This window comes from Urocampus carinirostris, chromosome 1 (genome assembly GCF_059441175.1).
Source record: "Urocampus carinirostris isolate Australia breed hairy pipefish chromosome 1, RoL_Ucar_1.0, whole genome shotgun sequence".
Lineage (NCBI taxonomy): Eukaryota > Metazoa > Chordata > Actinopteri > Syngnathiformes > Syngnathidae > Urocampus > Urocampus carinirostris.
This window is the reverse complement of record NC_142349.1, coordinates 32,909,985-32,934,524: the sequence shown is the minus strand read 5'-3', so window position 1 is coordinate 32,934,524 and position 24,540 is coordinate 32,909,985. Positions and strand designations below refer to the sequence as shown.

The window sequence follows — 24,540 nt, the reverse complement described above, 5'->3', positions numbered from 1 at the left end:
ATAAATGATATGTTCATGGGTTGTGAATCATTTCTGTGGCTGCCAAAACGTGGTCGTATTTCCAATGTTTTATACTGTATAGCAAATTAAAGACGAAGAAACGATGAAAGTTAGTAAGGTCCATATGGATTTACGTTTAGTCGCCATTTGAGGAGAACCACTGACGCTTAAAGTTTATATAGTGACCATGAATTTAACAAGTCGTCACTTGATGAAAATAAAGCGTTTAGGAATTTTATGGAGAAGAAGTAAAGTTTGGATAAACGTCTCCCAGGCCTCAAATCCAAGAATCATTCCCCTCCACCAGTCAAACTTATCTGGGCAAACGTCATACTCAGTACGACTTAGTTTCGTTCACAATACATCAATAAAGTCAACGTTTTGGCTTTGGCTTTCCGTTCCTTTCTCCTACGTGACTTATTTCACTTTTTCGTCAACAGTTGACAACTTTTCCTACCTGCACGGAGTCGGCGGCCATCTTGCTTGTAGCCTATGAATCAAATCCTACGAGGAGATTGAACGGGAGGTGGAACTCCGAAAACAAGTTTTTCTTTGGACGTTTCCTAGCAAAAACGTGGAATTTTTAGTCATCTCGGGTGAGTTAGACTTCCCATGGTTGTCTTGTTCAGCGGCCGCCCGCGCCGCCGTACTCCTAACAAATAAAGTGAAGACTAAAGGCAGTCCCAGAGCAGTTGGAGAAAGAGGCGGTGGTTAAGGGTGGAAGCGTCCGCCCAGAGCAGCCAGGCCACCGCCAACATCGAACCTACTCATGCCCCCTCCAAAAAGTTAACAACTTCAGGCTGGAAAGGGGTCCATACCTTTTCCCTGTATTTTACATGTTTTTTTATCATTCGTACGCTATATTATTATTTTATAACGAGAAAACAAAATAATTATTTAAAAAAAAAGTTTTTTTGTTAGCTCTATCTCGTCTTGCCAATTTCTATTCTTATACAGATCGTCTCGGTCGCCAGTAGCAGACAACATCGTCATTGAGTATAGGAAGACAATGGGAACTGATACTCTTGACATATTTGTTGCAGATTAAACTTAATTGTGACAGTATCTGTTAGAGCAGGGGTGTCAAACTAATTTGCGCTGGGGGCCACATACTAAAAAAGAAAAACTCACGGGGCCGGACTAGTAGGTTTTAAAGAAAGAAGAAATAAAGAGAGAGCAGTAAAGAGAGAGATGAAAAGAAAGAGAAGAAGGGAGACAGAGTAAGAGGGAGAAAGATTGAGAAAAATAGAGAAAGCACAGTAGAAAGAGGGGGGAGGAGAGAGAAAGAGACGGAAAAAGAAAGATACATAAATAAAAATAGAGATAAAAAGAGAAAGAGAGAGTGAAAAATCAGAAGAATGAGAGAAAGAAAAGACATAGAGAAAGAGTGAGCATGAGAAACAGGCAGAAAAAGAAAGGGAGTGAGAATAAGAATGGGAAAAAGTGTGAGAAAAAAAAAGGAAATAACCAAAGAGAAAAAGGACAGAGAGAAAAATAGAAAAACGGCAGAGGAAGATAGAGTGAGGGTGAGAAAGAAAAATGATAAATAGAAAACAGGAGAGAAAGAGAGATAGAAAGGGTGAGAAAGAAAGAGAAAAAAGGGAGGATGGCTTGGGTGACATCAAGTGGTGGACATATTTAACACTGCAGCTCATTTTCGCACTTCTATTAGTGTCGTCTTGCGGCCTGATTGAAACCCTTGGCGGGCCTGATTTGGCCCGCGGGCCGCCTGTTTGACACATATGTGTTAGAGAGTAATACCATCTATAGAACAGTCTTGGAAATCCAGCACTTTTAGGTATAGTAAGCAGCACATAATTTACTGCAAATGGGGATAGAACGAAGAAAGATGTTAAAAGAATTGTTTGTGGTGTATACTTGGTAAATAAAAAAAAAACGTGCTGACACAAATAAGTCAAGTCAAGTCATGTTTATTTGTATAGCCCTTAATCACAAAGAATCTCAAAGGGCTGCATCGGATGTTTTGCGATTTTGGTAAGCGATCTTATTGACTGGGGCAGCACGGCGGCGCAGTGGTTAGCGCGTATGCGGAACAGTTCTGAGGTTGTGGGATCAAACCTTCCTGTGTGGAGTTTGCATGATCTCCCCGTGCTTGCGTGGGTTTCCTCCGGGCACTCCGGTTTCCTTCCACATTCCAAAACCATGCATGTTAGGTTAATTGGCCGGTCCAAATTGTCCCTAGGTGTGAATGAGCGAGGGAGTTGTCTGTCTTTGTGTGGCCTGCGACTGGCTGGCAACACGTTCAGGGTGTCCCCTGCCCATTGCCCGAAGATGGCTGGGATGGGCTCCAGCACCCCCGTGACCCTACTGAGGATAAGCAGTGCAGATGATGGACGGATATAATTGACTGACAAATACAGTAATATATTACCATAAAACTGCGTTTATAAGGTGCACCCAAGTTCTTCTTAAGGTAAAAAAATAGTGTTATCTTTGTTTTTAATTTGCATGGTCTATTTTGTGTTCTTAACGTTTATTATCACTTAACAGGAAGAATTGCAATGATTAATTGGGAAAACAATTGGCTGAGGTTGACGAGTAGCCTATGTTTTTTTAAAATATTTGTAAGTTAAGACATTTTTTATTTTTGGTATGCAACATGAGTCTCACCCAGAGGGAGCTGTCATAATTGTTGTTGCTGCTACATTATATTGAAATGATTGCGAATGAGCCACCTATCACCAGATGTCATTTGGAAATTGTAATCTGTTCAAGTCTGTTGTCTGGCTTTTGTTTAAAAGTAGATGTCTAAAATGTTCTTCTTAGTGCAAACTTCAATGCACAAGTGGTAATTAACATGATTTAATGTGATATAAATTTTGTCCCAAAAATGACCTCAGAAGTTTTTTGTAACTACCGGTAATACTGTCCAACCAAATGGGGACTCATTTTGGACTGAACCTTGGCATGTATTTGGCATCTTTTTAACGTGACTATCTTTTAATCTGTTTTTACGGATGGAAAATAACTTCCTCAAAAACAATCACATTGTTCGTAATTAGTAGTAAAAAAAAAGTATATCACGGTTCCCAGATCTGTCTACTGCCAGGGTTGTAGGGGCACCAATTCCTGTGGTAGTTCTTGTTCTTCTTCTTCAGGTCATTTTTTTGCGGAAATAGTTTGCTCCCCCATTTGAAACAGAGAGTATACAAAAATATTGAACATTTGTATTATCTTCCTTTATTCTTTAATGGCCAGCCACTAGATTTACAGGCAGGCTGTATTCTGGTTGTTAAGGGTTCTGGAACAATAAAAAAAGCAGTTTCTACGCTCGATTACATGCTTGTTTGAATATTGCCTTCAATGTACAATTCCTAGGCACTAATATGTGATGAGATCATCTTAAATGTATCATCTTTCAAATGACCTTTCTTTAGAAGTTATCAACCGTTCCTCAATAATTTAGAGAATTGAAGAATGTCATTGACACAATGAGCCATCTGTAATATTCATGTAAATTATCTTCCAGAAAGTACATACGAAAATAAATAAATTAACAAATCCTTTGGTGGTGCGGATAACCAGCTATTTATTGAAATATATGCCTTGTTTTTTTTCTATAGTGATTAGCTTCTAGCAATTTTGGCATTCACAAAGTAAAACTATAATTGTTATGTTGGAAACCCATGGCCATCCTAAATAGAAGGCAACAGGAGGAAAAGGGTGATTGTTGTATTTTAAAGCAGTACAGGATTTTTTTTTAAAAGTACAACTTGACTGCCTAGTTTGCTTAAGCAGTAATCCCTTTTAGAATTACTTTGGAACTCCTAAACACCAAATAATTGCTTTTACAAAATTTTTCACTGAAAATCAAAGAACATAGTCCAGCGTAGTGAGTAAAAAAATCACTCTAGTTAAGGGTAGCAAGAAACAAAAAATGTATACAGTACTTCTGTACCTGAAAAAAATTCAGGTATTCAATGTGTGCCATACTTTAATGTTTGTTTGACAACATTTAATTTTTACTCATTAGATGTTTTGTGTCTTCTTGTCTCATCCAGCCTTATCTTGTTAGTTGTGCTTTGTGTTCACATCTCAGCTCCATGAACCGCACGTGTATTCTCCAGGTGTTACAATTGTCAAACATATTGCATTTACTGGCATTTGATGAGTAAAAATGTCACTTTTTTACACTGTTTGGTAAAGTCAAGTCATGTTTATTTGTATAGCCCTATAATCACGAAGAGTCTCAAAGGGATGCACAGAACACAGACTATTGCAAACTACGGACTGTCATTACACCATCCCCTGTTCTAAAACCTACATGAGGGCAGGGAAAAACTCAAAAACCTCAACATGAGGAAAATGAAGAAAGCTTGAGAAGGGGCTGCACATGAGGTAATCCTCCTTCCAGGATAACCAGGTTGCAACGGGTGTTGCAATAACAGACAATACACAAATATTGTCAACATTCAGTATAAAAAAACAAATATTTTTTATTTAAAGAAAAAAAGATCCGCATTTGTTAGAGTACAAATTGTTGCAGCAAGAAAGCATGATCTAGAATTATGGAAATAGGATAAGATTGCCTACCCCTAAATATAATTTCTATAGTGTTTTACCAATGATACTTTAATAATGCTAAATCATTCTGCAGTTATTTCAAAACATATTTTGTATTCCAGATTTGATGATTGGGCAACACGTCAGCCTTACACTTCAGAAGTCCAGGGTTTTCTGTGTGGAGTCTGAATATTCCCACCATGATTGTGTGGGTTTTCTCAGGGTCTAAATTTTTTGCCAAAGTCAAAAACACATGCTTGGTATGCCCCAAAATACTATTTTTTAATTCGTTCTGGATGATTAATTCGTCTTGTCCTACATGTCAGGTTGAATGGCAATTCTGATTTGTTCCTTGATTGTTTGAATGCAAGTGTGACTGGTCATCTATTCTTGTGTTCATTTTCTAGCAAGCAGTTTAGAGTGGCCCCCTCCCTACTGCCCTAAGATAGCTGGGATATTCTCCTGCACCCCCTGCGACCCTTGTGAAGATAAGTGGGCAAGCAATTAAAGGAATGAGATGGTTTTTAATTTCCACATGTAAAAATTGTAAACAAATTATATTTTTTGTAGAAATACATATTATCTAACTTAAAAAAATAGAACGTACTGTTGCATAATCACATATGATTTGATTGTGAGCATTATATCATGCATGGCTGTTTCATTATAATAATAATAATAATAATAATAATAATTTCCTTGTATTGTCATTCTGTGTAACAATGTACACAGAACGAAATGTCGATTGCACCTGACCCGTTGTAGCGAGCCGATGCAGCCGCAGCCAACAGAGGGCGCCGCCGACCACTTTTTAAGTCTTAGGAATGACTCGGCCGGGGCGCGAACCACCGACTTCCCAGTCTCAAAGCGGGCGCCTTACCATCTAGGCTACTGAGCTGGTGATGATTCATGTTGCATTCTGTCAGGGGCACCTGCCTCCCGATCAATCTGTGAAAATGGTCGCCTCGGAGACATAAAAACAGAACAAACATTAAAGCGGCCTAAAATTGAAGACTAAAGTAAATACACATACTTGACGAGAACTGTTTTTTATTAGGGGAAAATGTTTTTGATGCTCACATGATTAAATGTTTTAGCAAAGACTTCAAGAGCACAAAAAAAATACCACTTTCTTCTTACATGCGAGGGTAGTTTCGTTGCGGGTTAGATAATGTAGAGCAAGATATTCTTCTCACTGGTGTGTGACATGTCATGCTGTTGCCCCAGAGGAGACAACTCAAGCCCTTGTCCTTTAGTGGGAACTCAACCTCATCTAGCTGACTTGACAACTCAAAGTATATCCTCATGTTTGGTGCATCCGTCACATTGCAGATGTCAGCGGGTTTTCCAGCATTTCTTTTATGCAATCAATTATCGGGGGCAGCAAAAGTCCTCATATTTCTGGATTGAATTTTAATAAGAGATTCTTTAATTTAGGGTGTTGAGAACATACAAACAAAACGAGGTATGAATTGATGCAGTTTATTTAGGCACAGGACAAAAAACACAAGTCATTCATGAACAAATGGAAGAAGGAACAATAAACTATTTGTACACAAACAGCTGTACAATACAGGGATACAATGCTTGAACATGTGCCCAAAGGGAATAGGCTGAACTGTTGAATATTTATTTGTACTGGGTGCTCGCTTGCTTTGTATACCAATAATAGGGATTTTAGTTTCACTTTATGTTTGAATTTTAACATGTTGGATTTTATAAACAGTTAATATGATCTTAATATCCAGCGTTAAGGAGAATCCTAATAGCTTTCTTTTGTAATTGATTAAGCGATTCTATATTTCTCATACATTTATTCACCCAAATCTCTCTACAATAACTTAAATAAGGCCGAATCAATGAACTGTCCATTATTCAATGTGTTTTCTGGTCAAATATATGTCTGCATCTACTCATAACTGCAGTGTTATTTGCTAATTCGGATTGTATGCCATTTTTATGGGGCTTGAGCTAACATCATGGCTGAAAATAACTCAGATAAACTAAGTCAAGTCACATTTATTTATATAGCCCTTAATCACAAGATATCTCAAAGGATTGCACAGGTTACAATTACACCATACCCTGATCTTAAAGTAACATGCGGGCAAGGAAAAACTTAAAACCTCAGCACAGGGAAAATAAGAAACCTTGAGAAGGGCCCTCACAAGTGGTACTCCTCCTTCCAGGATGACCAGGGTGCAATCGATTTCGCATTGGGTACACAAAACATATGGAACATCTATAAAAGAAAACAGGAAGTAATAAGTTAAAATTTGTCCAGAAAGTGCATGACAGCAGCGATGCATCAAGGATGTAAAATTGTCCAAAAAGTCCATAACAGCAACGACACAGCTTCCTATCTCTGCCGGCTGGTCGATGCAGGCGTTGACATGCTTTAGGGCCCGGTCACACAGCCGTTTGCGTCTGTATCGAGGCTGAATCACGGCCAGAAATTTCTGCCTGTGAAGCGGACGCTATTGGACGCTTTGAGATCGCCATACAGACGAGATACAGCCGTGCTTTACTCGCGGTCGAAAATTCACACGTGGCTGGCAGCGCGGAAAAGTTTTGCACTGCTCAAATCTTTAGGGCCCGGTCACACAGCCATTCACGGGCGTATCGAGGCTGAATCACGGCCAGAAATTTCTGCCCGTGAAGCAGACACTGTTGGACGCTTTGAGATCGCTATATAGACGAGATACAGCCGTGCTTTACTCGCGGTCGGAAATTCACACGCGGTTGGCCGCGCGAAAAAGTTTTGCGCTGCTCAAAACTTTAGACCACGTGTTAACCGCGGGCGGCACACGTGGTACACATGAGGTAATGACGCGGAAATGACGCGGAACGACGTGCTATGGCCGCGGCCAGGGCGTGGTTACACGTGCGTAGGGCGCGAAATTTCAGCGGGTAATCGTGGGTGGAGCACGGTCATAGCATGTTCTGCGCCTGTATCGCGGTGTTATTACGTGAAATTAGCGTGTTACGCGTGTGACGGTCAAACACCTTTCTCCGCGTATACAGGGCGATTTGCCGAGCACACGTCAGTTGTGCTCGAGACGTCAAGGGGTGAACATGGATCCCCGTCACCGTAGTGACCTCGTCTTAATCCATTTTTATTTCTTGACATTTATTTTCATTTCATAACAAGATAATAAAATAAAAATGAAAAACTATTACAATAATAACATATTGGCTTCTTCTTCGGTGCCATAGCTTGAAATCTTGATCTTCACGGGACTGTGTCTTGAGCGGTTATGATTTCTACAGCCCGGTGTTATGCCGAGAAATGCATCCCTGCCGTCTTTGTTTTTGTTGTGAACGTAATCGAACGGTAATGCACACCGTATATAAATCACTTTTGAGAACTGTTATGCACTCTACCATAAAGCTTATTATGCAGAAGTAAGCTTTATGGTAGAGTGCATAACAGTTTCAATACGAGCGATTTGAATAGAAAAAGGCAAAATAAACATGTTACCTGCTCAAAAGTGATTTGTATACGGCGTGCATTACCGTTCGATTACATTCACAACAAATACAAAGACGGAATGGTTTAAGTTGTATTACATTCCCAACAAATGCAAGACGAAGTGGTTTTGGTTATATGTTCGCCATTGAATTCCCTAAAAGTGATATAAAAGTTAGATAAAATGAGGTAAAAGTGGTTGTAGTAGCGAGGGGATGCAAATCTCGGCAAGGATGCATTTTTCGGCATAACGCCGGCTCGGCAGCTTTTATACCCGCGGTCCACACGAGAAAATGACGCGGAAATGACGCAATGAGGAAGCGTAACAGTCGCCGGCGTCTGTTTTGCGGGCATACCACCGATGAACAGCGGGTTGGCCAATTTTGCGCATTTTCCATTGCGGGCAACCACGGGCAAAAAAAAACAGCAAAATTGTACCCGCGATACAGACGCAAACGGCTGTGTGACCGGGCCCTTAGGTCCAGATGCTGGTCTGATCTCTCATCTAAAATCGCCCTTCTCCCTTATATCACCACCAGCCAGGCAGTCGGAAAGAGATAGGTGAAAAAAAGTACGAGGTCGACGTTAATCATAAGCTATTGAATAGAAGTGGTTTTTAAGTCTAGATTTACAAACTTCCACTGAGGTTGCATTCCACAGCACCAGGGCCTGGATGGAGAATGCTCTCGAGCCTGCAGACTTCTTCTTGGCTCTTGGAGTGACGAGTAGACCAGCATTTTCCAAGCGTAGTCTCCGTGCAAGAACATAGGGGGAAACTAAATCGGCGTGATAAGGGGGCGCAAGTTCATGCAAACATTTATGTGTTAGTAAGAGAACCTTGAAGTCGCATCTTAAGCGGACTGGGATTCAGTGCAAGTTAGCTAATATAGGAGTGATATGCTCAAACTTGTTGTCTAAGTCAAAAGTCTGGCTGCCACATTTTAAACCAACTGCAAACTTTTGATGGTAGACATCGCAAGACCAGAAATATATTACAGTAATTAAGCCGAGAAGTAATAGAGACATGAATTATAATCCCCGCATCTGATTGAGACAGCATCGGGGGAATCTTTCATATAACATAGGTGGAAAAAAGCTATTCTAGTAGTAATTTTCCCATGTACTTGAAACGACAGATTAAGATCAAATATAACACCTAGATTTTTGACTGAGTCACTATGGGTGATATTACATTAGTCGAGGTTCAGTGCAGTTTTTGAGAACAAATCATGACAATGAGCTTGACCAACAGTCAACATTTCAGTTTTTTTCTGGGTTGAGGCGCAAAAAATTAAGTGATATCCATCTTTGTATCTCAGTATGGAAGGCCTCCAGATTTCTACAACTTAACTGACCAGTTGTCTCCAGTGTAATCTGCATAGCAATGGAAACTAATATTATACTTGCTGAAATTATCACCAAGCGGAAGCATATACATACTAAAAAGAAGGGGGCCCAGTACAGAGCCCTGTGGAACGGCACAGGGGACATCAGAATGTTTAGAGCTCAGATTGCCGTAGTTAACACATTGCGTCCTGTCTGACAGGCAGGACCTAAACCGCGAGAGTTTGGTTCCTGAGATACCAATGCATTTTTTCTAGAGGAACAAGTTATATGGTGTGGTCCACAGTATCAAAACCAGCACTGAGATCCAGCAGCATTGGCGAGGCACCGGAATCTATTTAGCTTTTTTTATTTGAACTTCACCTGACTTTATTTGTATTTCAAAGTCTTTTATGGGTTTCCCAAATACCATTACCTTTGTAGATAACTTTGTAGAGATTAATTGTCGTTTAATAACTTTGTAACAGTTTTGTAATTTTTTTTCCCCATTTTGGAGGGGAAGGTAGCTGGGTAGTGGATTAAACTTGATGATGGATGTTTGATACAAGTCTTTCGCTCTAATAAATTGATTTAATTGTTGTCATCTTAACACCTTATAGACATATGACCAGTATATTGGCTTGTAATAATCAGATTTTCTAAATTTACCACCACATTTTCTAAATTTACTACTTTTACAGTAATGCAATATTGTTATTTCTAGTCACCTAACTAGTCAGCCTTTAGTTCAGGCTATGTGAAATGTGTTTTTTGTATTTCTGATTTGTTGATAACCGTTTTCCAGTCTTAATAATAGCCATTGGCCCAAAATCAGCTGGAACATGACCAGGCTAAGTGTGACCTTGAATAGGATTAAAACTATGAGTAGTGTCACTCTGTCGTACATGAGGTGGAGCTTGAATTAATTACTCTAGTCATTTGAGGAGTCTACAAGCAATGCTCTCAGCAGCTAGCTTTGGATAAAGGCCCGGTCACACAGCCTTTTGCGTCTGTATCGCGGGTAAAATTTTGCGGGGTTTTTTTGCCCGTGGTTGCCCGCGGTGGAAAATGTGCAATATTGGCCGGCGACTGTTCCGCGTCCTTCCGGCGATTTTTCCGCATCCTTATCGCTGATAACCGCGGCTGCATCGCTGTGCCGCCCGCGGTTACCCGTGGTCTAAAGTTTTGGGCAGCGCAAAACTTTTTTGCGCGGCCAACCGCGTGTGAATTTCTTACCGCGTGAAAAGCGCGGCTGTATCTCGTCTGTATCGCGATCTCAAAAGCGTCCAACAGCGTCTGCTTCACGGGCAGAAATTTCTGGCCGTGATTCAGCCTCGATACGCCCGTGAAAGGCTGTGTGACTGGGCCTTAAGATTGATAGAATGATTGGTTAGTTTAATTGATCTGGCAGGAAACCAGTGTTGCTTCAGACAACTTATAAATGTTCATCTTAAACTGCAAATGTGTGGTTTTCCAGGCAGCTTTAGAGAGCTTTTGGCAACCTCTGTGACATTGTAGAGTCTCTGGTTTTTCAGGAATTTCAGCCAAAAGCTGTCCAACATGTTTTGCAAACTTGTAAATTCCGATTGTTTAAAGGAAGATTGTGTTTTCTAGGGCCTCCTAGTGGTGAACAAAATGCAATTCTCAATTGTTTTTAACACTACTGATATGAATTATAAGCAAAAATACATGAGCTATCATACAATCGTGCATTTTTAAACACTCTTAGTTCAAGAAATTTGCATTTACATTAGCTTCATCTAGACGGAGCAGAGTTAATTGTCCGTCCTCTTGCTGTAACAGGTACCCAAAAACATAGACCTTGTGAAAGACTGGGTGAAAAATTAGAAGAAAAATAATGCGTTTTGGTCACTTTGAGTCTTTCCATACCCTTCCCTGTGCTATTTAGCACTTGTTTGCGGTTGCACTACGCAATTAAATAGCATCTAGAGTATTGTTTCTCGACTGTTCTTCCCGTCAGTCAATCGTGATGTTTGAGGAGGACCTCATCTCATTTTATTGTGATTTTATTGCTTTTATTTCCCTCTTCCGTCCATGATAATGGGTCTCAAAAAGGTTAGTGGTAAGGGGAAGGAAAAGTGGAAGACAGTGACAAAAACGATCAAGTTGAAGAAGGAAATGGTGCTGGAGTGCTGCTGGAAGGTACAGTAAAGTCCTTTACTATTGATGACCGGCAAGGGATAGATAGTATGAGCACAGAAAGGATGAGTGAAGGGCTTTCACCTGAGTAAACATGTACTCCTATCTTTTTCATTTTTAAATATTATATTTTTGATATTACTTAAAAATACGAAATGTATACTGCTTTATAGATGTATAGTTCTAAAATCAAATGTGCTATTAAAAGAACTGAAACGAAAACAAATGCTTGCTCCTTCTCTCTCTTAAGTACCAGATGTAAGACACGTCTTTATCACACACCGATAAGAAAATACATAATTCATTATTATTTACATTTAGTCAAAACTAAAGCTCTATTGTGCTTTCAGGTTCACCTACAATACTTTACTATTGGACTTTACCCGACACTGTCTTATTCCTGTTTAGTAGTTTTGCGCTGCTAGTTGCCTTGTCGTGTATTCCCAAATTGTCCTTACCTTTTGCATCTCTTTAGTAAAAGATTTCCTCGAATCATGTGAGGTAATAATATTTGTCCATTATTATTCCAAATTGTCTGACCTTCTTTTAATTATTGCTTTCACCCAGGTTGTGCTGCTTCCAGATGTGTGCTTTCATATTTAAGCATTTAACCAATCACATTTAATAACATAAGTGTTGATAATGCTGTTGGTTTAGCCAATCAGATTTTTGAGTTGGCAAAGTGAGGGCCTTCTGGAGGCCTCAGTATACGTCAGCTTCTCACAGTCTACTTATTCTCCAAATTATTATGAACTTTTGACTTATCTGCACTTTAAACATTTTTATACGTAGAAAATTTAACGTCAAGAAACTCTGAATCTATGAAAAACAAACAACCTTTAATTAAAAAATATTGACTTTTCAGGGTGACAAAAAATCTATGAAATAGAAGAATTCAATTTACATTCGTTGTGTAAAGCACATTATTCCTAAAAACACTGGAAACATAAATCAAAATATTTATAAATGTACAAAAAAAGATAAAATGTAAAACAATGTTAACTTTTTTGTACTCAACAAATTTTAAGCCAACACAGAATCTCTGGGGTTAAAAAGATGCATATTGACCATATTGTTCTGATAAAACCCTACTCAAATCAAGTGTTAGCTTATATGCACATATTCTATTGTGTCTCACCAGTAGCAAATGGTACACAGCGCATGGGTACGGGGCGTGGCTTGTACAGGAACAATAAAGTCAATGGACAAATGTGAGAACAAGATTTATGGTAGAAGAGTGCTAAATCCTTATCTTTTCATAAGTAAAATTATTATTTTTGCAATAAACATTGCCTGAAAAAGAAATGTCCTGGACAGTACTTAGCAGTTGATGAGCAAATCGTGGAACGGTTTGAATCCCAGAAACAAGATGGATATAGTGTGTCTCGGCTAAGAGTTCGTATGCAAGCTCTCAAGAGTACACCAGCCAAGAAAGATAAAGGGTCCACCGCTTCCACACGGGTTTACACATTTTCTTTTATTTCTTTTAGTATGTGTCTCTTTTTAAGCAGTTTTAGGTGGCCCACTTCAATGTGAGTACAGTAATTTGTAACTAGTTACTTTCAGAGTAACGCCCTACTGTTGGGCGTCAGTAATTTGGGGAGTAAAAGAATTACTTTTAAAAAGAAATATTTGTGACATTAATTACTTTTTTCTTACCCACTCTGTATCATAGTACACAAAGTATGTAAAAGAAATACTGAATCAGCTTTCTGTGCACCTTTAGCAAAAAAACCATTTAAATACCATTGAGCACTGACTAGCCGCCCGCAACAACAACAGACAAACATGTAAAAAATACAGCCATATTTTATTTTATATTGGACAAAGCTGCAGCACTGTTTGGGGCACAGAGAAGGCACACTAAAATGATCATCTAAATGTTTTGAAAGAAATCAATTGATTTTGATTACAACTACAAGAAACTGTCATGAATTCTTGTTGCAGACTTCAGATATTTCCATTAGTGAGGTTTCAAAAGGTGGCAGTTTGTCTTCAGGCCATTGGTATTGTAGCATAAAGAACAAAATCAGCTATATACATTTGAAGAGGTGATTATTTCCATTAATACAACGGATGCCCAGCCTTCACCAAGTGCTTCCGGAATATCAGTGACATGCAGTCAGGGCTGCCTTACCTGCCATCAAGGAAATATAACATACAAATACATTAAATGTTTATGTTTATTCAGTGTGAAAGTCCTTTCTCACGTCACTTTTAAAATCGCTGAATTTTCACATCGTTTTATGAATATTATGAATACAATTCTTTATTGTCTAACTGTGCTGAGTATCTGCATCTGCAGAGTGAGGCACGCAATTGCCTTGCCTCATGGCAGAGGTCAATAGTGAGACCAATAATTCTGATTTAAGGTACACCACAGCCAAACAAAATAATTTGTTAAAGTATTAGCAAGCTAACAGCAAGGAAAGAAATCCAGTATAAAAAAAAATTCTCATTGTATTTACTTTATTTTACCTCTTTTTTTCACATTTTGATGCTTTTATTCAAAAGGAGCAGCACATAGACTTCCTTTACAAATTGACGAAAAAACGTTTAGTTTTTTTTTTTTAGTTTCTTGCTCTGCCAATTAAATGATGAATAAGAAGGAGTTTCATTTATTTGTATATCTGTGCTGCACCAGACACGAACCTCAACGAACGTCACATAGGTGGTCCTAGATCTGTCTGATACACGGAAGTACTGAGTAAAAGGTGGGCATACATCAGTGGCGGACTGTCATATTAGGGCTGTTCCTTACTCTACCATTTACATAGTAAATAAAAAACGAACACTTTTTAAAACAAGCAAATGTCATACAGAAAGCAATATCACCTAGAATAATGTACTGAAATTGTATATTTACAGCAAGCAGCATCTACATTAAATTCCTCCACACACACCCCATTAAAAGAACATCCAGGGGAGACCAGGTACAGTTGTAACACAGGGACAGTTATAACAGTTAAAGTTTGCTCAATTGGAAGAGAGTTTCATAGATGCCACCGATATAGGATACTAGTCCTTCCATTTTGACCTCACACAAGACATTTGAAGATTCTGAGTGACATTGTCATTGAATTATAATACATACATTTTATGATAAAAAACATTTTCAGGTAAGATTTCAGACTTTTCCTTTCGCACTGTTTTTGTCTTGTTTTGTGTCAAATATACTAAAGAGTGACATTTTTGGCTTCGATCCTAGGTGTTTTTTTCATGCTAGCTAACAACCATATGGGCAAAATGTTAACTTAATGGTGGCTGATAGGTACGGGGACAGTTGAAACATCCAAAAATGACAACTTCTGTAAAGTTTGTAAGGACAAATGCAAGGCCAAAGGAAAAAAAATAAAAATAAAATTGGGTACAGTGTTTTGATTGCAAGCAATTTGCCCAGGAAGGCTACATCCCAGGCACAGGGATATACTGTACATTAGCCACAACTGCTTGTCAGACTATGATTAGCAATGCTGTCCTTACAAAAGCATATAAATGACAAGCACTTTGTTCTACGCCATGCTCTTTTTGTCATGTATCTGTATAAAAAAATATTAGACTATCAGAAGCTTATTTGTCGTAATAAATCCCACTGTTGCAACTGTCCACAAACAGTGTCACAACTGTACCCGGTACCGGGTACGCTTGTAACGTTTTGTATCCATTTGTGAGACTGTCACAGACTTTTGGAGCTACTTAGCATTCTACAATTGATGTCTACTTGTAAAAGACAAAATAAATATGTATAGAAATTTGAGAGGACTAGTATAAAAGATCATAAAATGGAGAAGGAGAAAGACAAATGTGTTACAACTATACCTGATCTCCCCTAAAGCTGCACATTTACCAGCGTGAACAAAAACACAAAGTACAAAACATACAATTATGCTTTTTTTTATCCTTCAATAAAAACCTCAAAAGTCTTAATTCAAGTCCAAACTCAGCAGGGCAGGCATCATCTCGCAATGTTCACATCTTATTTATTAATCTGAAATGAATTCACTTATTTTTCGGTCATGTTTTGGTTTCATGTCTAAGAGGCCACAAACCCCTTCTAAAGTGGTGTTCACTTGACTACCCATATCCCTCAAATGGTTAAAACGTGTGTATTGTCATTGATAACATGTTTACAACAAGATTAGATGTGGTGCACCAGGAAGAACTTGTACACATGTGAGCTTTTGTAGTTACAAACTGTCACTTGTTATTTTTTATTTTTGTATTGTGGCAAAGCCTTAGATATGGCACTGGGAGTAATTGACGGCATTAAAGTACCAGGATTACCTTGCAGGTGGCCAACAAACATCAAAGCTGCTGACACGCTTTATCAGGTTTGTGAATGGGACAAGTCTAACGTGCAAAATGAGAACACTTAAATGTTGAAATGTCCTTGGGCAAGACACTGAAACCCCTAATGCCCCAGATAAGGGCTTATGCCATGCGTCTTCCTCGACACATATATTCTATGTGTCGCCACTATCAGTGTGTGAGTGAATGGGTAAGTGTGAAGCACATTGTAAAGTGCTTTGGTAGGTCTTCTGTGACCTGAAAACCACTACACATAAATGCAGACCGTTTACCATTTTCAAGGGAGGGCATGAAGTCAGAATTTGCACGCTCAAGCATAACGTAAAATTCGGACTATAAGCCACAACTTTTGTCCTACGCTTTTCACCCTGCGGCTTATGCAATCATGCGGCTAATGGATGCATTTTTTTCTAACAGCCGCCCGAGAAGTGAAGGTAAAAGTGAGACACATAGAATATATGTGTCGAGGAAGACGCAAGTTTCATGTAACTTTGCGATTTGTGCATGGATCAAACTAGCATGAACAAACCCTCATCATGGAAAAGCTATCAATCGAAAGGGGAGGGCTAACTAACATATATGGAATCATTTTAAGAGTGTTTATTTGTAGAAGGAAATAAACAGAACAGATTACAAGAAGCAACGTCCAACAAATTAGGTGGATTTCTATTTATCTGTCGACATTATCGTATGTTTTGGAGTAAATATTTTACTCGGTCAGATTCTATGGGTTGTCTGTGATGTAACGAAGCCCTTTCTTGCACACATTCAAAGAAGGAGAAGACGGCCCCGGGGACGTACTGGTGAGTTACTTTATAGTTAAGGTATTTTGTTTCAGACTGATCACTATGTTTCTCTAAAGAGTATTTTGAAATGGTCCGCACATCTTGAATCCCAAGAGTTTAAGCTTTCCGATGATATATGGCATGACGTATTTCAGTGACTGGTGACATCATGCAGACACGTATTTGTTCATCAAAAGTCCGGGTTAAGGTACCGTATATTGTTAAAACTCTTTTTGTCTACTGTCTTTCTTTGTAAATATCTCATGCTTTAAGGTGGGCGAGTGCGGCTTATAATCAGGTGTGCTCTATAGTCCAAATTTTATGGTAGTTCCCGTATCCTACCAAACCGGCTTTAGCTAATTACAATTTTGTTCACGGAACAAAATAAAACTTGTACGTCCGGCTAACCACTGCATTCATTTGCAAATTTTGGAGGGGGCCAAAAACAATGACCAGTCAGCCACTCAAATAAATAAATGAACGAATGATCAGACTGTTTTCAATCACATTTACCAGACCATCGTATTTGTTGCTAGAATGTTTTTTAAAAAGAAATGCTTTTATGAAGATTTGGAACCCATTTTTTTTCTTTGTCCATTTTCTGTTCAAAAAAATTGGAAAAAATCGTTTTTTTAAAACATTTATTCTTTATTACCAACTTGGTATGTTTCGGTCCATGGTTTTCAACTTGTGGTTCGCGGCCTACTTTTGGGTCTTGAGACTTTTTTTCAGTGGCTTGCGAGCCTTGGCAAAAAAACGGAGGGTCAATTACACTCCTTAACAGTAAAAGGTAATAATAATAATGCCCGGCTCGATCACTTAATGTTCAGTCTACCAACGTCGTTCAAATAGTTTTTGAAAGGGACCGCACTTTATTTCATTGTGATTTTGTTAGTTTTACTTTTTTTTTTTTTACATTTTCTGTCCTTAATGGGTCCCAAGAAAGTTAGTGATAAGGGGGAGTAAAGGTGGAAAACAACAAATTAGTCTAAGGAGGAAATCATTGTGAAATACAAAAAGATGTAGATGGTCTGCCACTGAAGCGCTGTTTGAAGGTACAGTGAATGGTTTAATTTTTTTATATTTGTTGATTCTAACCAATTTATTCATTTTCATTATCTACATAATTAATCATTTTGTTTCGGTACACCTTTTATTAATATTTTGCTTACAGAGTATGTGGCCATTTTGACGCAGTTTAAGGGGGTTGCTAACGTGCTCTGTAGGCTAATACGTGAGTACACGTAGTACTCAATGTCGTTTTGGTTTTGTGGGCCATTTTGTTTCATGGAGAGAAAAAAGGGGAATATATTACTGTCATCTCTGCTTTTAACTGCAAAATCCTTTTTATCTGATCAATATAAAAACTCAACGTTTTTTTTCTTGATTTGGGTGTCAGTTTGACACTAAGGTGGGTCCTGGAATCAGACTGGTTGAGGACCACTGTTTTAGAAGACAGAATACAGAAGACAATAATAGAGCTTTGTTTTAATTTGTGGCAATTATTTTCTATTTAAAGATTTTGCCTGGGTCTCAATCAATGGAGGGTCACCATAGAGTTATTTTCATTTTAAACACATTAAATGTGCAATGTATTGGGTATGAAGGATTAACATATACACTAATGTTCAGAAATTTGGGTTTGCTTAGGAATTTTCATTATTTGACAAAAGCAAAAATTGAAGGACGCATTTTTTTTTTTTTTTTCCAAACAAAAATCGTTATTTATAACCTTCTCAGTGTCTCGGCTATACTTTCTATTTATTTCGCAACTCACTTTTCATGGAATACACACTATTGTCTGGGGGACCCCAAACTTATGAACGGTAGTGTATATCTGTCACTCAAGCAGCTAAAACAAAAGTAAACAACATATTCCAAATGTAAATTTGAGTTTTTTTCTCGATGAGTCAAGTGGGACTTGGCTTCTGCTCGTCTCCTGTGATGTATGCCCGAGTCCCTCGGGTACTCTGTGGAGTTAAGTGAAGGGAAGCCGCTGACCTGCTAGGTTGAGGGCGGAATACGCCTTGCCACCCCATGTGTTGGCAATGCCAACTATTTGCAGTCTGTTGGCATCTTTCACAACATATTCAAAATAACCAAAACTAGTAAAGTAGTTTACCTCCCATCAAATTAAAAGTGTTCTCCATCTCCAGCCAAACTTTTTGTCCCACTCTCTTCTAATTTTTGGGGTAGATCTTCTCATAGAAAAAGTTTTGCGGTAACATGTAGAGTTCTCCGTCCTTTTCCCGAACGGCGTGGGCTCTGACGAACTGAAATTGCTCCAGGGCAAATTCGTAGAACTCGTTCTCCATCTTCCAGATGGCCGACTGCTGCAGTTTGGCCGTGGACTCCCTGGTGGGCGGCTTCTTCTCGCTGGTCTTCCTCAAGTGGGATTTCTTCCCTGTGATCACACGGCAAAGGGAGAATCAAAGATAGGGGCAAGAGTTAATGAGAAAAGGTAATCAGCATTTTTGACGTGTAGGAGTTATGCACTCAACTCATTATGTCCTAAGAGATGAATTAGAGCAGGGCACGACAAACTTTTGAGTCGTTGGCCGCATTGGTTTGAAAAAATTGCGTCGGGGGCGGGCTAGAGAAAGCAATACAATTGATTATTTGAATTGAAGAACCCAAAGCAATAGGGCAAAGTCATAAGTGTTTTATTGCATGAAAATGAATATCCTAATTAATAAAATTTATTTAAAAAAAATAATATACAAATTTAGCCGGATATTTGAATGTTGGCCATGAGCAAAATAAAAAGTATTTTTTATGGCGGTACACAAAGGGACACTGGCTAAGAAATCCAGGTGAGTACAATCGTATTGTCTTAAACCAGGGGTCGGCAACCCAAAATGTTGAAAGAGCCCAATTAGACCAAACAAACAAAAAAAATATTTGTCTGGAGCTGCAAACATGTAAAGGTTTTATATAAGGCTTATAATAAGTGTGTAAAATGCTGTGTTAGCAGCCGTAATATTTGTACTGGTATAGTTTCTGAGCTCTCTGATCTTCTTTCAGGAGCAGTTGCGTTGTTTCCTTTATATAGAGGCCCTGTGGTGTTCCGCAGGGTTCAGTCCTTGGCTCCCTTCTTTTCAGCGTTTACATGCTTTCACTAGATGATATTATTCGCAAGTATAATATCAGGTTCCATTGCTACGCAGAGGACACTAAACTATATCTTCCCATGCCACACTGAACTGTGGAAATTTGGAGGCCTGCCTCACTGAGATAAAAGAATGGATGTCTTGCGCCTTAACTCTGAAAAGACCAAAATGTTAATTATTGGTCCATCTAAATGCTGTGACTTGTTCTCAAAAACCGCTCTGAACAATGACAAATGTAATATCACCCAGAGTGGCTCAGTCAAAAATGTAGATGTCATATTTGACCCCAATCTGTCCTTTCAAACACACATTGAGACCATTACTAGAACAGCTTTTTTCCATATTCACAACATTGCTAAAATTCTCCTTATGCTGTCTCAGTCGGATGCGGAGATTATCATTCATGTGTTTGTTACCTCCCGTCTCGATTACTGTAATGCACTACTCTTCAGTCTCCCAAAGTCCGGGCTTTATAACTAAGACAAGAAAGTTTGATCACATTACCCCGACTTTAGCTAACATGCATTGGCTCCCTGTTAGCTTAAGATGTGATTTTAAGGTTCTGTTGGTAGTATACAAAATCATGCATGGACCTCATATCTTTCAGACTTAATTTCCTCCTATCTTCCTCCGCTCTGAAAATGCTGGTCTACTAGTGATCCCAAGAGCCAAGAAGAGATCCGCAGGTACGAGAGCGTTCTCCATTCGGGCCCCGGTGTCGTGGAATGCTCTGCCCCCTGAGATTCGATCTGCAACTTCAGTGGAAATGTTTAAATCTAGGCTTAAAACACACTTCTATTCTATAGCATATGAATAACCTATATTTTATGTTGACAACGTCTGTGTATTATTTGTTATTGCAACATCCATTGCAGCCTGGTCATCCTGGAAGGGGGATCGCCTCATGTGCGGTCCCTTCTCAAGGTTTCCTCATTTTCCTCATGTTGAGGTTTGAGTTTTTCCTTGCCCTCATGTAGGTTTTAGATCAGGGGATTGTGTCCTAATAGTCATTGGTTTGCAATAATCTGTGGTCTGTACAGCCCTTTGAGACTCCTAGTGATTAAGGGTTATACAAATAAACTGACTTGACTCACAATCAAAATGACTAAAATTAATGCCGCGCATATTGTGGAGAATAATCTAACCTGATAAACTCTATTGTAGGATAACTCATCAAGTTTAACATCATCATAATATTAATCAATTACCGTATGTTTCATTTTTTCTGGGATAAATTTAAAGAAACGTGATAAAGAAATCAAGTCATTCAAGTCATTTTTATTTGTATAGCCCTTAATCACAAAGAGTTTCAAAGGGCTGCACAGGTTATTGCAAACCACAGACTATTATTACAGACTATTATTACACCATCCCCTGATCCAAAACCTACATGAGGGCAAGGAAAATCTCAAAAACCTCAACATGGGGAATTTCTTTATGTCATTTTCGCTTTAAGGTTTCAAAAAACAACAACAAAATGGTACGTGCACAACATGCCCTTTATCTTGGCAACAGAAAGATGCAATTATGAAAATAGAACTGCAGCCTTTTGATAAGGTACTTTAAATGAAATCACATAATTGTAGTTTATTCTAGATTTATGTACAAATGTCAATATTTATTCCATACAATTTTCATATTTTATTTGTAAGGAGAAGGAGTGATTTTGGCTGTCTCAGGCAAGGACTCCCCCCCAAAAAAGACCACCTCCACCCCATCCCAAATTTTCCCCCAGGTTTGGGTCCGGGCCCAAGATTTTACCTCTAGTGTGCACACTTTTGTTCCCACAATCCAACAAAATGTTATAGTTAGTATTGCTTCTTAAATGCATGAGACCTAAAATAGAGAAATTGTGATTGCTCTTGGTTAAAGGAGGCTGTGCTAAGGCCAGATTTCACTGATTGATTGGTAATTGCCCTGTTGCCAATGAAACATGATTAAACAAGGAATCAGTATTGAAGTCATGAGCACAAAGCAGATTTTTCTTTAGTAACTTTTTTTTCTTTTCCCTCCTTCCTCTATTCTGCTGATACTGTTCTATAATGATTACAGAAAAGTCTGTATTTGAACGGTGCTTCACAATTATTGGAGCTGAGGTGATCTGAGGCTAAGGCACTTGCGGTTACCACATCCATCACAAGACTCAACTGAGTGGACTGCAGAATAGAAGGTTATATAGCCAGGCGTAAAATATGATCAGAATAATTTGCCACTTAATTTAGGAGACCTTTTTTGGAAGTTTGCTTATCGTTCTTTGGCATTGTTTTATTGTGGCTCCTCAAAGTGGGAAACAATGTAGAGCGTCCATTTGCCTTTCTTGTATAAGTTAGTACTGAAAATCAGTCCACGCAAACATTGGGCTTATTTGTTACAAGGTGTTAAGAAAAAAATAGCACTGAATGAAAAAAAAAGAAGATAAAAACAGTATGAAACAGACTAAGAATATAATCTGTCATAGGCGATGTGAAAAAACAAGTTAAGTAAATGAACTGAGCTTTCCATCAGTCTGAGTGGATTGTAGATGCTTGGGCTAACATGCCTGGATGCACTGTTAGGGCTTTCGTAAAAGTTGACAACATTTCTGTGAAGTCTGATGGCACGAAAAATGTCTCTGAAAGTGAACTTGACTTGTTTGATAGGCAATTGGTGGAGCTGCTTGAATCAGAAAAAGAGAATGCAGACTACAATGTGTTTGATTGATGACCGTTACCAGTAAAATAAATAGTTTTATTAGGTTAACGCCAATTGATAATATAGTTTGTCATCAATACTCAATGCACTTGTCAAGTCAAGTTAATTTGTATAGCCCTTATTATATTATTACACCATCCCCTGATCTAAAACCTACATGAGGGCAAGGAAAAACTAAAACACTTCAATATGAGGAAAATGAAGAAACCTTGAGAAGGGAACGCACATGAAGTAATCCCCCTTCCAGGATGACCAGGCTGCAATGGATGTTGCAATAATAAATAATAAACAGATAATGTCAACATAGAATATAGGTCATTCATAAGATAGACGATATAAGTGTGTTTTAAGCCTAGATTGAAACAGTTCCACTGAGGTTGCAGATCGAATCTCAGGGAGCAGAGCATTCCAAAACACAAGGGCCCGAATGGAGAATGCTCTCGAACCTGCGGTTCTCTTCTTGGATCTTGGGATCACTAGTAGGCCAGCGTTTTCAAAGCGAAGGCTCCGGACCGGAACATAGGGGGAAATTAAATCTGAAAGATATAAGAGAGCCAGTCCATGCATGATTTTGTATACTACCAACAGAATCAACACTATCAAACTCAATTTTGCTCTAGCTTTGTTTTTAAATACGCACGTGTATGCTTGTGTGTGTGTTGTTGTAAGACGAAGATAATAACAGACACCATGAAAGCGTTTTAAGTTGAAGTGTGGGTGCCCCGATTGATTATTAATTCTGTGCCCTATCATCTGGTGCGTCTTATGTGTGTTTTAAATAAGCAAAAGCACACGTAACGGCGACTGCGTCTTTTAGTACGGTGGACCTTATGGTCGTGAAAATACGCAATGCTGTTTACCCATTTTTAAAAGGGATTTAATCAAGCCTTATGTAATACCACGCCACTTACAGATATAACACTGCGTTGACATTTTTCCCCAAAACCTTTTATATACAAACATGATTTCATTCTTGTTGGGCTTTCAGTTAAGCAGTTTGACTGCAGTCATTCAAACTAATCAGCAGAAAAATCGCTGCGACACTTAATCACAGGAGGCCTTATTAGAATCCAAATCAGATCAACAGTTCTCCCTGCAAAAATTAGCAATCAAAGGACACATTTGCATGCGTTTTCGTATTGTTGTCTTGAGTACTTTGTACTTTTTTTGTACTTTTTTGTACTTTGGTAGACAAACAGTGATTGCAGGCTCTTTGCAAGAGTTACATCCTAGAGTTGACATTCTATTTCGGCAACATTTATTTGGATTCGATTTTTTTTCTATTTTAATCATGTTGTACTTGTTCCCCAACACTTTAACCTTGATAAAACATAATCAAGACATGCTGCTTCTTTAGTGAAGTACAGAAAACAAATAATAATAAGGTTGATACATAGGCGTAAATCTACGAATGAGCCTGGTCACACAGGTTAAAGTCGAGGCGCCGTGGACTATTTTTTTTTCGTCCCGTTATTTCACCCCAAAGAATTACGTATGATTGTTTATTAATAATTATTAGTGTTTATTATTCTTGTGTATTACCTGTTTTGTACAGTTCAGTGGCCCCTCTGAAAAAGCGAGGCAGAGCGGCTTCCAGCAACATGACAAAGTCTTCCAGCTCTTCCGTCACTCCGACGAGCATGTACTCGTTTACCAGGTTGTATTTAGCCTGCTCCAGAGCCCACTGGCTGCCCACGTTCCTGCAAAAGACAAACTTCTACGTTTTTAATCTTACATAGAGCAGATAGGAGGATTATGATAGAAGGAAGGATAAAGGTAGAGAACAATTCAAAAAGGGTGCAACTTTTGTTTAGAAAGGTTTGGAAAACAACATGGGAATTGGGAGCTTTTAAGTGTTCTATGTTGGAAGGTGTACTCATAGCGTGTTTCTTTGCACATTAGTTTGACACTGTGGAAAACTACTATCAGCCAAGTGATGAAATAATTTTACCTGTTTTTTTTTGGGCGGGGGACTCAAAAGGAGGTGTACATAATTTGGAACTTTTTTACTTGCCACTACTATCTTCTGGTTTGTGTCATCATTTTGGCCTCTGTCAAGCTCAAATCCTTAATAAACACTACTTTTTTTTATCTTTCTTGTGGTTTGGTTTGGCGTTTGGACTGTGCTTGATACGAGCCTTTTCTTACTTTCGCCACTTTCATGCTACAC

At 38.7% G+C, this 24,540-nt stretch overlaps 2 protein-coding genes and 1 long non-coding RNA gene across 6 annotated transcripts in view; 1 reads left to right on the top strand and 2 right to left on the bottom strand.

Annotated features, from left to right (window-relative positions):
- pkn2a (protein kinase N2a) overlaps positions 1–732 on the bottom strand; it is a 46,513-nt gene extending 45,781 nt beyond the window's left edge. Inside the window, exon 1 of the mRNA XM_088335374.1 lies at positions 458–732. Within this exon, the coding sequence (XP_088191500.1) occupies positions 458–478 (21 nt within the window). The 5' untranslated portion in view covers positions 479–732. The remainder of the gene's footprint in view (positions 1–457) is intronic.
- LOC148374380 (uncharacterized) lies at positions 449–24,351 on the top strand. 2 transcript variants are annotated; one of them, XR_015850480.1, is made up of 3 exons: positions 449–596; positions 18,892–19,030; positions 23,926–24,351. It is a non-coding gene; the product is annotated as an uncharacterized LOC148374380 (long non-coding RNA). The 2 variants fall into 2 exon arrangements; XR_015850479.1 differs by lacking the exon at positions 23,926–24,351 and adding an exon at positions 20,287–20,492.
- Positions 13,268–24,540, bottom strand: part of hs2st1a (heparan sulfate 2-O-sulfotransferase 1a) — a 63,509-nt gene continuing 52,236 nt past the window's right edge. For 2 of the 3 annotated variants that reach the window (XM_088335530.1, XM_088335539.1), the window contains exons 6-7: positions 23,913–24,070; positions 13,268–18,973 (exon numbers count right to left, since the gene is read on the bottom strand). In XM_088335530.1, the coding sequence (XP_088191656.1) occupies positions 18,750–18,973; positions 23,913–24,070 (382 nt within the window). In that variant the 3' untranslated portion in view covers positions 13,268–18,749. Of the gene's footprint in view, positions 19,163–23,912; positions 24,071–24,540 lie in introns of all 3 variants that reach the window. The other variant, XM_088335547.1, reaches the window with a different exon arrangement.